The sequence below is a fragment of the Aspergillus nomiae genome (assembly GCF_001204775.2).
Source record: "Aspergillus nomiae NRRL 13137 chromosome Unknown contig00196, whole genome shotgun sequence".
In the NCBI taxonomy this organism is placed as follows: Eukaryota; Fungi; Ascomycota; class Eurotiomycetes; order Eurotiales; family Aspergillaceae; genus Aspergillus; species Aspergillus nomiae.
In genome coordinates, this window is record NW_015378251.1 from 16766 (window position 1) to 30914 (window position 14149).

Genomic DNA, 14149 nt, shown 5'->3' on the forward strand with positions numbered 1-14149 from the left:
CGGCACTGCTCGATATTGTGCTGATGCGCGGGATTTATATTTATGATTTTTGGCGGGGTTGGTTCCTCTCTCGTTAACATCAGCCTTGGGATGCACAACGAATTCTGCTACTCCACGAGAGTCCGTTTGGAGTATACCTGATATTCTCTACGGAAAAATGTTTGACAAAATGTCTGCCTATAATTATACACTACTTCCACCTGGACATAATACCATTCGCGTGCTTCGCCTCTTACCGAATAAAAACCGGGCTGCTCTAATTGAATGTGAGCTCATTGAGCACCCCCTCAAAGAACAAGAGGAGCAAGCCTACGAAGCCCTGTCATATGTTTGGGGCTCCACAGAAAACCCCTCTTCGATATGCGTTAACAGCTACGCCCTGGAAGTCACGGCAAACTTACATGCAGCGCTGTCGCGCCTTCGATATCAACGGTTCCCGAGGCTGCTGTGGGTCGATGCTATATGTATCGACCAGAAAAGCAATATAGAGAAAGAACGGCAGATTCAATTGATGGCCAGAATTTATGGGCAAGCTAGAAATGTTATCGTTTGGCTTGGAGAAGAAGAGAATGATAGCACTTCGACGCTAGCGAGATTACAAGTCGCTGCGGAAGGCGAGCGTCTGTTGGAAGAAATCAATGATACGGCACTTATAGCACTCTTGGAACGCCCTTGGTTCCGGCGGGTCTGGGTAAGGGAAAGCACTGAGTGAGGTATATATATGGAGGAGCTTTATTAACAACATTACAGGTTCTTCAAGAGGTTGGAGTTGCTCGGTCGGTCCTGGTCAAATGTGGCCCTATGGAGATGAATGGCTATGCATTTTCCTCGGGTTTGCGCGGTATAGAGGACTTTAACAACAGATGTCCGAGCTGCAGAGTTTGATCAATTCCGTACGCCCAGTCACTTATCTCTTAGGAAGAGCAATATTCCGTCCGGGTCAAAGTGTACTGCACGAGAGGAGACGCCCTCTGGGCGAGTTACTTGATATGTACCATTCCCACAAGGCCACCATACGCCATGATAAAGTGTTTGCCCTTCTTGGTATGTGCTGCGAAAACCTAGAGGCAGCGGGCTTGTTGCCTCACTATGAGGTCCCTTGGGAACTCCTCTTCCAGCGAATCATTAGGCATGTTCTGTCTCAAAGGGTATCGATCGAAACTTGGCCCGATAAAGAGTTAGCGTTGATCAAGGGTATGGGCTATAGCCTAGGGAGGGTATCTGCAGCGTACGGAGACAAATCTCGATTTGACAGACAGCATGTGCACATTGACTTGATCAACTCGATGCAATCGCTTCAGCGCATCAAGGATTCGAGAAGTCACTGTAGTCATTACGTCGAACGAGGCACTGTTAAATGGACCGTGCGGGTCTCAGCACAGGCCGTCAAGCCTGGGGATATTGTCTGTTTCATACAAGGGGCATCCAAGCCGAGCATTGTCAGGCCATTCAAAGACTATTTTAATATCATCATAATAGGAGTAACTCCTCTATATGTCGAAAATGGTGAAACCTTTCGAGAAGTTTCTTTACCATCAGATCATCCAGACCCCCTTGACGACATGGGACGGGAATCAAAATACGACTGTCTTCAGGGGCTTTTGCTCATCTGGAACTGGAGCCGACCCTCAGACCATCCAAACCAGCATGATGCAGTTACAACAGCACCATGGTAAATGGCTTGATACCAGGGACTCTGAAAACCGAATCGGACCAAGCAAAGAGAGTGATAATGTGTCAGCCATGCCATTACGAAGCATTAGGGCCACTCCACAATCTATTAGATGAACATGGATAAGTGTCCTGTGCAACAATGCAAGAAGCTTTGCAGATGAAATGCTTGGGCATTCTCGCGCTTATATACTGCAAGACACACCTTTAGAAGCGCAGGACTACTACATTGATCTAAAAAGAATCCGACAAGATGGGATTTAGCAAAGTGACATGGATGCGTGAACCGAGGTTATTCTCCTTTATGCTAGAGGCCATATCCCATAAATTCTCCGATTTGCACAGAGCCCATCGATTTGCAAGAGTTTCCTGCAGGATCTAATCAGGCTCGTATTGGGCCGGTAAATCAGCCACATGAACACTCTTCATCAATTCCTTCTCAAGAGAATATGGTGCATCCACCATAGCTATCCAGAAATCTTGGAGTCAATACTTTATACCCCAACCTTTCCAATTCTTCCCCAACTTCTTTATTCGGCAGGATCGGCACACGGTCGTGAATTTTCCACCTATTGTTCCTCATGAGCTTTTTGTCTCTTTTTTTCGGTCTTTTGTCCGAACTCTTTTTGCATTACCCAATCGTGTCGTAACAGAACAGCTTCGCCTAGTATACGATCGCACGGCCTTACTCCGAGCGGTCTTAGAAGGTGTGCAAACCCCCACGTTTATAGTGCGACCTCGGGCTTACTTCGAGACTCGATGGATCAACGGGTCAGTTCCCCGCATATTGCTAAACCCCAGATGGAGCTCCCGTCCACCGCGGTGGGTCTGCGTGGGGATAGAGAACCTGCCCCAGCCAGTCCATAACGACGAAACTGGAGTTGTTCGTTTCGTTGCGGATACAACTGGATTTGAGGGTAGATTAAGCTTCGTCGTCAGTGACCATGCTTGATGACCTGACATCAGGCTTGGGTCTCCATAAAAACAACGATGACCCCTCCCCGTCCTGACACAGCGTTTCCCTGAGGTCTGTATTTGCGTCGAACTAGAAACTGACAGCTTTGCTGGCTCGCACGCGAAGAAGAAAGAAACGGTCACCAAGATGACCGGCAACCCTGAGCTGGAGCCTGGAAAGGGCTCCATGATTGACTCGGCAGAAGCACCTACATTTATTCACAGTGAGAACACACATATCGTGGCAGGCTTGAAAGCACCAGAACCAAAAGATGGCGACACCGCCATGGCCCTGTTTAACGATGAGGAACTTCAGGAACCCGTGGATCCAGTTGAGGCACGCAAACTGCTCTGGAAAATTGACTTTATGATATTACCGTATCTAGCAGTTTGCTACGCCTTCTTCTATATTGATAAGGTAATTAAGGATCGTCTTCAACGTGCGTACTAGTACTTATTTCATTGGACCGGCTAACACATAACTGTATGCATTTGCAGACCACATTGAGCTATGCGGCAATCTTTGGGATCAATGAAGACCTTAACCTTCACGGGACACAGTATAGTTGGCTCAGTAGTATTTTCTACTTTGGATTCCTTGCCTGGGCGTTCCCGACAAACTTCCTGATGCAAAGATTGCCTATAGGTATTTTCTTAACTGCAATGGCGTATAGAACATGATCTAACTGACCTGTCTTAGGAAAATACCTTGGAGCGAATATCTTCATGTGGTACGTTTCTTACTCTTTGCCATAATATAGCCAGACGACCATCTAACAGCCCATAGGGGTGTTTTCCTGATGATCCAAGCCGCGTGTCACAATTTCGCTACACTTGCTGTGCTTCGAGCGCTGGGAGGAGCCGCAGAAGCTTGTGCAGATCCTGCGTTTATGCTCATCACTAGTATGTGGTATACACGACGCGAACAACCTGTCCGTATTGGTTTATGGTATACGGCCAACGGGCTTGGAATTGCTCTCGGCGGTCTATTAGGCTATGGAATCGGTCATATCAGAGGTGCACTTCCATCGTGGAAGTACGAATTTATTGTGATGTAAGCAACCCTTTCGTTTGATTACCATTGAAATACTCTCTAAGATGAAGATGCCGTCTAGTGGCGCACTTTGCTCAGCCTGGGGAATCGTCATGTTCATCTTCCTCCCTGATTCACCGGTCTCGGCACCAGGCCTCACCCAAAGGGAGCGTCGAATCGCAGTGGCGAGAATACGAGATAATCAGACCGGTGTCGAAAACAAGCATCTCAAGCCTTACCAGATTCTCGAAGCGTTCCTAGACTACAAGATATATTTCTTCTTCGCCCTCGGTCTAGTTTGTACAAAACCCTCTCCCTTGAATGTATGATTATCATAGCTTATACGGCCGCTTATCCAGGCAATATTCCGAACGGCGGCATATCTAATTTTGGAACCATAATCATTAAAGGTTTCGGGTTTTCTACCCTAGTAACTACCTTGATGCAGGTAAGCAGCCACACTGACGACGCCAAACTATAGCAAAAGCTCAACTTCATCATCCAGATACCCTACGGAGCCCTGATCGCACTCTCCATTCTAGCCTGCGTATATCTCAACGACCGCTTCGAGAACAGACGCTGCGTCTTCATCCTAATCTTCCTCTTACCAAATATAGCAGGGGCATTCGGCCTACGCTTCGTCCCGACAGATCAACAAGTCGGCCGACTAATCTGCTATTACTTAACAGGCCCATACAACGCAGCCTTCGTTCTGGTCCTGAGTATGCAAGTCGCAAACACAGCTGGTACGGCATCCTAGAAATTCCACCCTATTCACCCAACTAACTACAATCATTCCAGGCCACACAAAGAAAGTAGTCACAAACGCAGTCCTCTTCCTGGGGTACTGCACCGGAAACATCGCCGGTCCATTCTTCTACAAGGAGAGCCAGAAGTGAGTGAGCCCAATCGTGGAGTCTCTACATCCGATGCTAACCCGGTCATTCAACCAGACCAACCTACGAGCTCGGCATCTGGTCCATGATCGTTTCGCATCTTATTGAAGCTGTCCTCATCAGTATCTTGGGTCTTCTGCTTCGCTGGGAGAATAGAAAGAGGGATAAGATACAGTCTCAGATGGAAGGTGGGCTGGAAGGTAGAGATCTGGATGCGACTGCTTTCTTGGATCTGACGGATAGGGAGAACTTGAAGTATGTTTTTTTTCTCGTTTTATCGTGTTGACTGTGTGCGGTGTTTATGCTAACGTGTCTACTTTACAGTTTCCGGTACATTTATTAGCATGGTTATATTCTGTAAATAATGCGCCATGATATCAATGATATGGCAACGAATATAAAGGAGTAAGCAGTTATGTGTTAGCCAGTCCAATGAAATAAGTAACGGACATACATCCACCCATTTTGAGATCAAACAATGTCTTATAATCCCACAAAAAGGGAATATATACACCAATATATGCACAGGGAAGATAAACCAACCGAATAAAAAAGAAGAGCAGAAGGAAATACAAGGAAAGAAAAAGTAAAAAGAGAGAAACCTATTCCTTCGCCGAGGATATTTGACCAGAACCTTCCTCCGCAATATTATGCTGCCCAACAATAGTCAAAAACACCTGATCCAGCGTCGTCTGACTAACAGAATAGAACTGTACCCCAAGCTCCTCCTTACTCTCCTCAAGATGCGAAAAGAGCTTGACGATGCTATTATTGCCGGTGTCCCTTCCTCCCTTGATGGTGTCCATATCGACTTCGGATGGCGACATGGTATCACCGTCATAATCATCGGACTCCGTCGACTCCGACCCAGTAGCAGGCACCGTAAAACGTAGCTGACCATGATACGTCTTCTCCTCAATAACAGCTCCAAGGAGGTTCTGACCAACCCACGTGCGGATCCGTTGCATATCCTCTTCACTCGTATGTGGAGCCAGGCGATGTACCAAATGAACATGGTATCTATTCCCGTAATTTGAGCGCAGGGAATCCGTGGTACCGAGAGCCAACATGCGCTTCGCCATGATACCCGCCCGATGAGCGAGGGCATCGGCCTCCTCCATAGAATGAGTGGTGAGGACAATCGAGCGTCCAGAAGCAACAGCAGCGAGGGTCTTCCACATGACTCTTTTCGACGCGGCGTCCATACCAGACGACGGCTCATCGAGTAGTAAAACAGTAGGGTTACCCATCAAGGCAATGCCGAGGGACAGCTTGCGTTTGTTTCCGCCGGATAGAGTAAGCGCCATGCGGTGTTTGAAGGGTGTTAGGCCGACGGCTCGGATGACCTCGTTCACGTTGTGGGGCACATCGGGGACGCCGCGGATGCGGGCATAGAAGGTGAGGTGTTCTAGAACGGTCATTTGATCCATTGCGTCGAACTGGGGACAGACGCCGAGGTGAGATCGGGCGGAAGCACGGTGTCGCAGGACGGAGATGTTGTCGACAAATATGTCGCCTCCATTTCGGGAGGGTGGGGTGTCACCTCGTATGAGAGAGATGGTTGTTGTTTTGCCGGCGCCGTTGGGGCCCAGAAGGGCGAATACTTCGCCTTTGCTGACGCTGAAGGTGATGTCTTCTACTGCGGTGAATTTGTGGAAGGCTTTCGTGAGATGGCGGACGCGGAGCCCGTTGTTTGGATTTGGGTTTGTGGATTGTGACTTCTCGGGGTTGGTGTCTTTGTCTAATGCGTATTTCTCTTCTTCGTCGTTGGGTTTGGATTTGGAACGTAATAGTGAAAGGATGGAGCCCCCATCGAACCATAGGAGTAAACCGAAGAGAATGAAAGACTGGACAATAAGGTAGAGAATGGGCCCGCCGTAGAGAGTGATTTCTCCTGGGTAGGAGGCAACTTCCCTTCCCCGGCATAGTATGGAGAATACATTCAGGGCCACGAAGAGAGCACGAAGGAGGTTTCCGGAAGGCGAGATTAGACCAATCGTGAAATGAGCGATGTTGATATAAGACTTCGTTTTGTCCGTGGGCGAGTAGGTCTGAATGCACATGTAGGCGATGAGATATATGAGGAACAGGACGCACTGACTGCCGGCCGCGACTGCAAAGGCTGCAAGTTGGGATCTTGAGAACAGGGAGACGAAGTACGATAGCAAAGTGGAGCAAAGTCCATATAAGAAGAAGACCACAAAAAGGTATCCTGGATTATACCAGACATCAGATACGGCTCTAAAGATAATGATGGCGAGAACACTGGTGATAACGACAATGCTGAAGTCGAAGCCGACGTATGCGAGCCAAAGGGATGCGCCTCTGACACCGTTACTGAAGTGAAGCGCTCTGACATTCCTCAGTCGCTCTACAGTCGGATACAAGGCGAACAGAGCTGGGTAGACCGACATAGCTAGACCAAAGTAGATAATAAGCTGGAGAATTTTACCGGCGTTGGGCTGCAACGGGATGCCAAAGTACTGAAATTGGAGATTGATAGGCATATCGGTAAGTAGACGGTGGAAGATATTTTGTATGACAGCTGCTAGAGGGAAATCACCGTTGTCGCCTTTCCAGGCAAGGGTAGGACTGGATGATGCATCTCCGAGGTAAAACCCACCCGGGGTGACATTGTGAAAGTTGTGTTTGATATAGTCTTCGAATTCAGAAAGGCTGTCCACCACATGGAAATAAGTTTCAGGGGTCCTTGTTATAGCTTCTCCAGAGCCAGATAATGAGCTAACAAAGCTCTCCAAAGTGGCGTTTGAGACCCTGCTAGAGGGGCCGAGTACGATCTGAAAATCATCTAGGGATTGTAGGGATTGTAGGGATTGAGGCTTTGGCACCCTTATTGTGCTTCCCGCACTACAGCCGGCTAATGTAACATCTTTTAAGAAGAGCGTAACCAGACCAGCTGCAATAACAGGGATAAGCAAGGCTGCGACGTACGGAAGAGGATTCCGGCGTAGGATGGTAGCTCTTTTACGGAAGAGATACCACGCCTGGAGGGCCATACTGATGCGTTGGCCCGTAAGGAGTTGCAATTCTTGATGTACGTCTTCCTTGCCTTGCTTTTCTGGAGGCTGCGTTTCAGCCTGGGCATTTTCCACGACAGTGTCCCGAGACTTCTGGGAGTCCAGCTCTCCAGCCACCTTCAGAAAAACGTCTTCAATTGTAGGACGCTTACGCGGTATTCCGTGACACCCTCTTGTTCAAGCCTAGAAATCAAAGAGGCTGCTTCTGCAGAAGTCGGAACGGTATACACAGTTTCTTCAAAGTGGGTTTCTTGGGGGATATCATGGAACACATGGCTCAATGCTGCCCCCGGCATGTTCAAAACATGGATACGATATCCTGAGCCAAGCCGATGCTTCAATTCCACGCTCGATCCCTGCGCCTTGAGCACGCCCTTGGACAGAATGGCAATGTGATCGGCAAGAAGGTCCGCCTCATCCAAGAAGTGAGTGGTTAGCAATATAGTGCGGGAGCCTCTCTCAGCTAAAAGAATATCCCATATTTTCCTTCTCGAGATTGGGTCAAGACCAGATGAAACCTCGTCTACACAGCAAACGGAGGAAGCACCAGTGAACATCATTGCTAACTGAACCTTTCGCTTTTGTCCACCGGAAAGGGTTCTCGTATATGACTTGACTTTCTTATCAAGGTCACAATCATGCAAAAGCTCTAAGAGTTGGTGCTCAGTATCAACCTTTTCAGTGGCCTTGAGCCTGTTGAAGATCTTGACATGCTCTTTAACAGTTAGGGTATCCCAGAGTACATTTTTCTGCGGACAGAGACCAAATCTACCACCTTCTGCCCCATAGTCTATGTTGATCTCCCCAGCGGAGATTTTTGTTAGACCAGCGATAGCATCTAAGGTAGTAGACTTTCCTGATCCGTTAGCCCCAAGAAGGACCATGATTTGTCCCTTTTTGACATCCATGCTCAAATCATTCACTGCCAGAACAGACTGACGGGTACTGCCAAATCGTGTAGCGATATTTCTGTAAAACCATCCTGGTTTGTAGGATTTTGTGAAATTTTGTAATCCGAGTGCATTCGTCGAGGTGGCAGTGCTTGTGGCCTTTCGGCCCTTTGATGCCGTACTATACAGTATGCGCTCCACCATAGCCGCGAGCAACGGATACACGAGTATTTGGATAATAAGGAGTATCCACAGGGCGATTCCGGGAAGTGACCAAGGATTTTCAGGAGCTGCATGCACAAGATCAGTGGCTAGGCCTTGCCTTTCCCATCGAGCCATGAAAATGAGAAAGTAGACATAGTTCATTGGCGGGAATAGAAGACCAAGTATGACAACAGCACCATTGGTCCTCGCAGGGACCATCTGGGCTATGACACCGAGGAGTAAACAAGCTATAACGACGGAAATTCCACTGAGCTGTGCTCTCTTGAAGAAGGATGCTCCAAAGATGGAAAAGGACGACAAAGCGAGCCCCTCCAGGATGTTATAGACTATAGTAATCCCGGCGGATGTTCTGCTGTAGATTCCGTATTTCAAGATGGCGCCCATGATAATCCACCCTATGCCATATACCATGTCCAGTGCCAGGTGTGCTGCGATAAACCGGGCTGCTTGTGATTGCCATCTGGACTCATTTGGCATCATACAGTCTATCAGCTGACTCATTCCCAGTTCACGTTCCATCGCAACTAAGCCAGTTAGCTGGTAGGTCACTCCCACGATGCCGATGAAAATGGCGATGGCCATGATGTTGATAACTGCACCCATATAATTGACCCGGATTTCGTCCCGACGTTCCTCCTGAGTCAATGATGTAAAAGGGTACTCCATGATCTATAGGTCTGTCAGTCAAGCCTAAGGTAGTGAGTGGGTGTGGGCGATCCACTCATAGAATGTAATCACCTCGTTAGGTAGCGCATTTTGATCAGTAGATGTATTGGCCTGAGCTATGGCTCGGTCAATAGAGTGTTGAAAGGGAAGAAGATAGATCTCCTGGTCATTTTTATGATTATCAACATGGATACCGGCTCCTAGGGCCGCATCTGTTCTGATGGAGTAATTCCATATCCCATATGGGCCTTCCGTTGGAGAAGAATAAAACACCGCAGCTGCTATACAAGTGGATACTCCACTGAGGGACGTTCGACATAATTCCTGCAGCTCATTTTCAGACGACAATAAGCGCGGGTATACTTGATCTTGGTTGGGTTGTATAGAATTTGTGACTGAGTCTATCACTTTCTCGATAGGGCCGCCAAGGAGGCCATTATGAACGAACACCAGCTTATCTCGTCCACCAGTTATAGCATGCAGACTGTCTGACAAAGGCTGTAAGGGGGTTGGGTCACCAATTCCATAAGTAGCTGGCTCAATAAACAGGTTTCGCGCATACGATCTAGACCCCTATTAGACCTACCACTTTTGCCTTTTCATGGAGATGGAATAACTCACATGAACGCGGTAAAAATTACCGGCAAAACGAGAGCCCTGAGAACGGTTGTAAAAACCGGGCGAACGAGGACGAGCAGGAGATTTTTCAGAGTTAACGTCCAAATCTGCCTAAAGAAGAGCTTCAAGTTCGCCATTGTCGCCTGAGAGGAGACAAAACCGAACACTCGACAGTTCGTCCCGAGGCTCGAGAGGCTCCTAAGGGGGGAGGGGGAAACAAGGGGTAATATAACAACGGCTAGTTTGACACAGCTTTAGGTCGACATATTTGATATCATTCTGATCGCGCTTATCCACCCAAGCATTGGCAACATATCCTTTCTGTTAAACGAGGCGCCAAGCCGGGTGATATCCCATATCCCCATCACTTCTCTTGACTCGCTAAGTGCAACCAAGACGATAATTCCCGACTGGGGTTGGCGCCCAGAGACCATCGCTCAAACGCCCCGCTTCCTTCGGGGCTGTGGCCGAATCAGTATTGATTGGCGCATCGCATGAGGAGATTTCGATGCTATGTCATTTGAGCCTATGGTTAAAATGCACGGTCTGTTTGATGTGATGTGGGCTGTATGGAATCTCTTTAAACAAGGTGGATAAATTATCAGTTCTTGCTCGCATGGCTTCTACAAGCCGTTGAAGCTGGTTGACTGTTGATTGATACGAAACAGAAGCATATAGTATATTTATTTATGTGTTATGAACTGTAAATATCAAATCATGATAATCATGATAGAGGTACTACTCAAGGTAGGCCATGGGTCAACATCAGTCGACATACCAACATTGACCCTGCAGTATACCTCTCATACGATTGCCCAAATGCAGTCAACTTATGTATTGCCTTAGCTACCTTTAAGGTTAAACTTCTTCAGACATGACAGGAGGGTGATCAATTAGTAGTTACTAGATGGATAGATGGTGGTGTTAAGTAGATTTCAACTTCTCATGTGATTGGCAAACCATTGTTTCCTGACACTGGAACGATGACGAGTCTATTTCAGGTGAGATTCGTGGCTCCGACATGCATACTATATGCAAGGATGCTGACTATTGATTGACACGTTATCCCACCTAGATGTAACCTCGAAGCGGGATACGAGCTTGCGTCTCTAGAATTAATAACAGATTATATCGCCCGGCTTTGAGCTTGTTTTCGCTTCTGTCATCTTCACTTCAAGGCTTGTCTTCAACACTGAGAATACTACCTTCACCACTACAAAATGTCTTCTAAGGTCAAGGTTGCTGCGGTTCAAGCCGAACCGGTGTGGAATGACCTACAGGGCGGGGTTTCCAAGGTCATCTCCCTGATCAAGGACGCCGCCAACAATGGCGCAAACGTGGTCGGTTTTCCTGAGGTATTCATCCCAGGGTATCCATGGTGAGCAACAGAACAAGCTTCCACAGAACTCTCTATTAATCAGCTACGGACAAGGAGCATTTGGGCCAACTCGGCCATTGAGAATGTGTCCTTCATGAATGAATACTTCGAAAACTCCCTGGAGAGGGAATCAGAGGAGATGGAGCGCATCAAGGTTGCTGTCCGTGAAGCGGGTGTGTTTATAGTTCTGGGATACAGTGAACGATATCGAGGGTCGTTGTACATTGCCCAGGTATTCTTACCACAGATCGCTCCCCATGCTCATGCTTTCTAACAATAGACCCTCTAGTCATTTATTGACCCTACCGGTACTATTGTCCACCACCGACGTAAAGTCAAGCCGACTCATGTCGAGAGAAGTTACTGGGGAGAAGGGCAAGCAGACTCCCTCAAAACGGTGGCACCCAGTGCTTTTGGAAATATTGGGGGGCTCAATTGTTGGGAGCATACCCAACCGCTTCTGCGGTATTACGAGTATTCTCAAAACGTTGACATCCATGTCGCAAGCTGGCCTTGCATGTGGAACGTTCCATCTTGGACATACCATACTTCTGACGAAGCAAGTAGCCGATTCAGTCAGGTTCTGGCCATGGAGGGTGCTTGCTTTGTTCTTGTTTGCACTCAAATACAGACGCCGGAAGGGAAGATCAAGTCCAAGTTGCCGGACTTGGACTGGATGAAGCTTCCCGGAGGAGGTCTTACGGTGATATTTGGCCCTGATGGAGCTCCATTGACGGAACCATTGGATCCGGGAGTGGAGGCGATCGTGTATGCAGATATCGATCTGAAAGATCGGATCAAGGCGAAGCAGAACCTCGACATTCTTGGACATTACTCTCGTCCTGATCTTTTAAGTCTGCGGGTCACGACTGAAGCTGCAGCTCCTATTCACTTCAACTAGTATCTAACTGCTAAAATATCAAATTGATCCTATATTTATAAAGAAAGTACTAGCGTCAATGTCACGACAGATTGTAGAAGCTGGTACTAACTATGCAATGGCTCATGCATACTGTTCTATTTGAGAAATATCTTTTAGAAGCAATACTACATACTAGTAAGTGGCACCCTCGAAGACTGGGGCTAGCGAAAGGCCTTTCATGGTTATACTACTTGCCTGCCTAGTCGTGTATATCGGACTGTTCGCATACATTAGATTGCTTGAACTGCCAGCTGATTAAGGATAGTATATCATTGCTCAGACTATTGTTCAGATAATGTATAAAGCCTATTACCCAAGGAGGCATCACTTGCATATACTTGAGCTACTCAGACCTCATTATAACCCACTAACCTTCTCGGCCCAGAATATGTTGGATGACATGTCAGGCTTGAAGACCGGGGCACGGAGTCGCGAAAGTGTACGCCAGATGAAAGCTGAGAAAGCGTCATAGGCTGAGATCCACGAGCCATCGCTGGGCGTTGCCAGCTGCTTCAGTTCAGTTGCCTTGCTCTTCGGGAGATGGAAAAGAAGTGATACAGCTGCTGTATGATCTGGATGACGCTCCGGCGAAGCTGGCCCATCTACTTTTGATTCTTCAGGCACTTTTTGCTTGGTGATGCGCGAGCGATCTAGGCATGCTAAGTCCCAAGTGGGGAATGGTGTCTGGTTGAGAATGGCAGGCCAGCCCAACCCATGACGTCGTTGGCGTAGTGGTGGTACAAAGTTGGCCTTATAAGCCGCCACTACCGGGCTGCCATCAGGATGGGCTTCTGGCTTCTCACCATAAGTCATGGAGAAACACTCCAGAGGTCGAGGTCGCCCAGCGTGGTGGTGCTGAAGTGGGACTTTTGTATCTCCTCACAGGACAGGTAGTTTTCTCCGGGAGAGTCCAGCCATTGGACGAAGAATCGGGCCGTACTATTCTTTCTCTTCATGAACGGATGGCCTCCCGTGGGATCCTTCTCAATGGTCCCGCAAAGGTGTCGTGCTTGATTAAGAGTACGCTTGAGGCCTGCCTTTAGCAAATTGACCGCCTTGGGTTTATCGGCATCATCTATGAAGAACAAAGCATAGTTGTTATACGTGCAGGCTGTCAAGTAGTCGAAGGTGGAAACTTTGAATCTTTCCACATCTGGATCATCCTCCCATCCAAACGGATGTAAGTGAAAGATCTCCTGCCTTGTCAGAGATGTAAGCGTGTAGCCTAAAGACGGTGGGAAAGAAGAAGCAGTAAGTTATTTCAGTACGGGGGTCGGAATTGAAAGGTGTAAGCAGGGAGTATAAGTAAGGTACAAGGCCGCCACCGTCATATGATATGGGTTAGCAAGCATCCTGCTGGCACCGAGGCCTGAGAGCAGGTTAACGTAAGGTCTGACATCGTGGTACAGTATGAATCAATAGTCGGACCATCCTACATATCAAGACAGACACGTCATATACGCACTGTCAATCGGCACTGCCACGAGTAGTCTTGGTGGGGTGCCTGAAGCATTGGTAGTCGGCTCTCCAGGGCCCGCAGCATCGACGACGATTATTACTCTCTAGATAGGCGAGGTAACAAGTCATCACAGGGATGGCGGTCCTTTTCTTCAACTGCAAGCGGGCACTGTGAAGGATACCTATCTAGGTATATGTGCTTTCTCCGTAGAAAGGAGCAGGAGCCTCGAAGGCTACCCCTAATTGCGGCAAGGCTCATTCTCTTTGATAAAACTTTTGACCTGTCAAAGAAATTGGGAGGATACTCTTAGGATCCGAACGGGACACTTCATAGCCAAGCCGACACGGCTGACTAGCGTATCTCTTTAGCATATAAAACTCTCCGCAGGGCTTTGTTGCA

The 14149-nt window shown here is 47.9% G+C and overlaps 5 protein-coding genes across 5 annotated transcripts; 3 read left to right on the plus strand and 2 right to left on the minus strand.

Annotated features, from left to right (window-relative positions):
• Positions 1 to 157: 157 nt before the first annotated feature.
• On the plus strand, positions 158 to 1676 carry ANOM_006169 (HET domain-containing protein; the record flags this gene model as incomplete). The annotated part of the gene is made up of 3 exons (XM_015551426.1): positions 158 to 691; positions 751 to 841; positions 919 to 1676. 3 exons carry the CDS (start codon positions 158 to 160, stop codon positions 1674 to 1676), a joined length of 1383 nt encoding a protein of 460 aa, XP_015405561.1.
• Positions 1677 to 2615: 939 nt separating this feature from the next.
• Positions 2616 to 4897, plus strand: ANOM_006170 (putative MFS allantoate transporter; the record flags this gene model as incomplete). Its single annotated transcript, XM_015551427.1, has 11 exons — positions 2616 to 2674; positions 2731 to 3043; positions 3124 to 3271; positions 3326 to 3356; positions 3413 to 3679; positions 3741 to 3958; positions 4018 to 4106; positions 4164 to 4404; positions 4460 to 4553; positions 4612 to 4809; positions 4879 to 4897. 11 exons carry the CDS (start codon positions 2616 to 2618, stop codon positions 4895 to 4897), a joined length of 1677 nt encoding a protein of 558 aa, XP_015405569.1.
• A 259-nt stretch (positions 4898 to 5156) lies between these two features.
• ANOM_006171 (putative ABC transporter) lies at positions 5157 to 10128 on the minus strand (the record flags this gene model as incomplete). The annotated part of the gene is made up of 4 exons (XM_015551428.1): positions 5157 to 7709; positions 7745 to 9376; positions 9446 to 9938; positions 9995 to 10128. 4 exons carry the CDS (start codon positions 10126 to 10128, stop codon positions 5157 to 5159), a joined length of 4812 nt encoding a protein of 1603 aa, XP_015405568.1.
• A 1083-nt stretch (positions 10129 to 11211) lies between these two features.
• Positions 11212 to 12270, plus strand: ANOM_006172 (carbon-nitrogen hydrolase family protein; the record flags this gene model as incomplete). Its single annotated transcript, XM_015551429.1, has 3 exons — positions 11212 to 11369; positions 11424 to 11601; positions 11659 to 12270. The coding sequence occupies 3 exons, from the start codon at positions 11212 to 11214 to the stop codon at positions 12268 to 12270; spliced, it is 948 nt and encodes a 315-aa protein (XP_015405565.1).
• Positions 12271 to 12648: 378 nt separating this feature from the next.
• ANOM_006173 (acyl transferase) lies at positions 12649 to 13104 on the minus strand (the record flags this gene model as incomplete). Its single annotated transcript, XM_015551430.1, has 1 exon — positions 12649 to 13104. One exon carries the CDS (start codon positions 13102 to 13104, stop codon positions 12649 to 12651), a length of 456 nt encoding a protein of 151 aa, XP_015405570.1.
• Positions 13105 to 14149: the final 1045 nt, after the last annotated feature.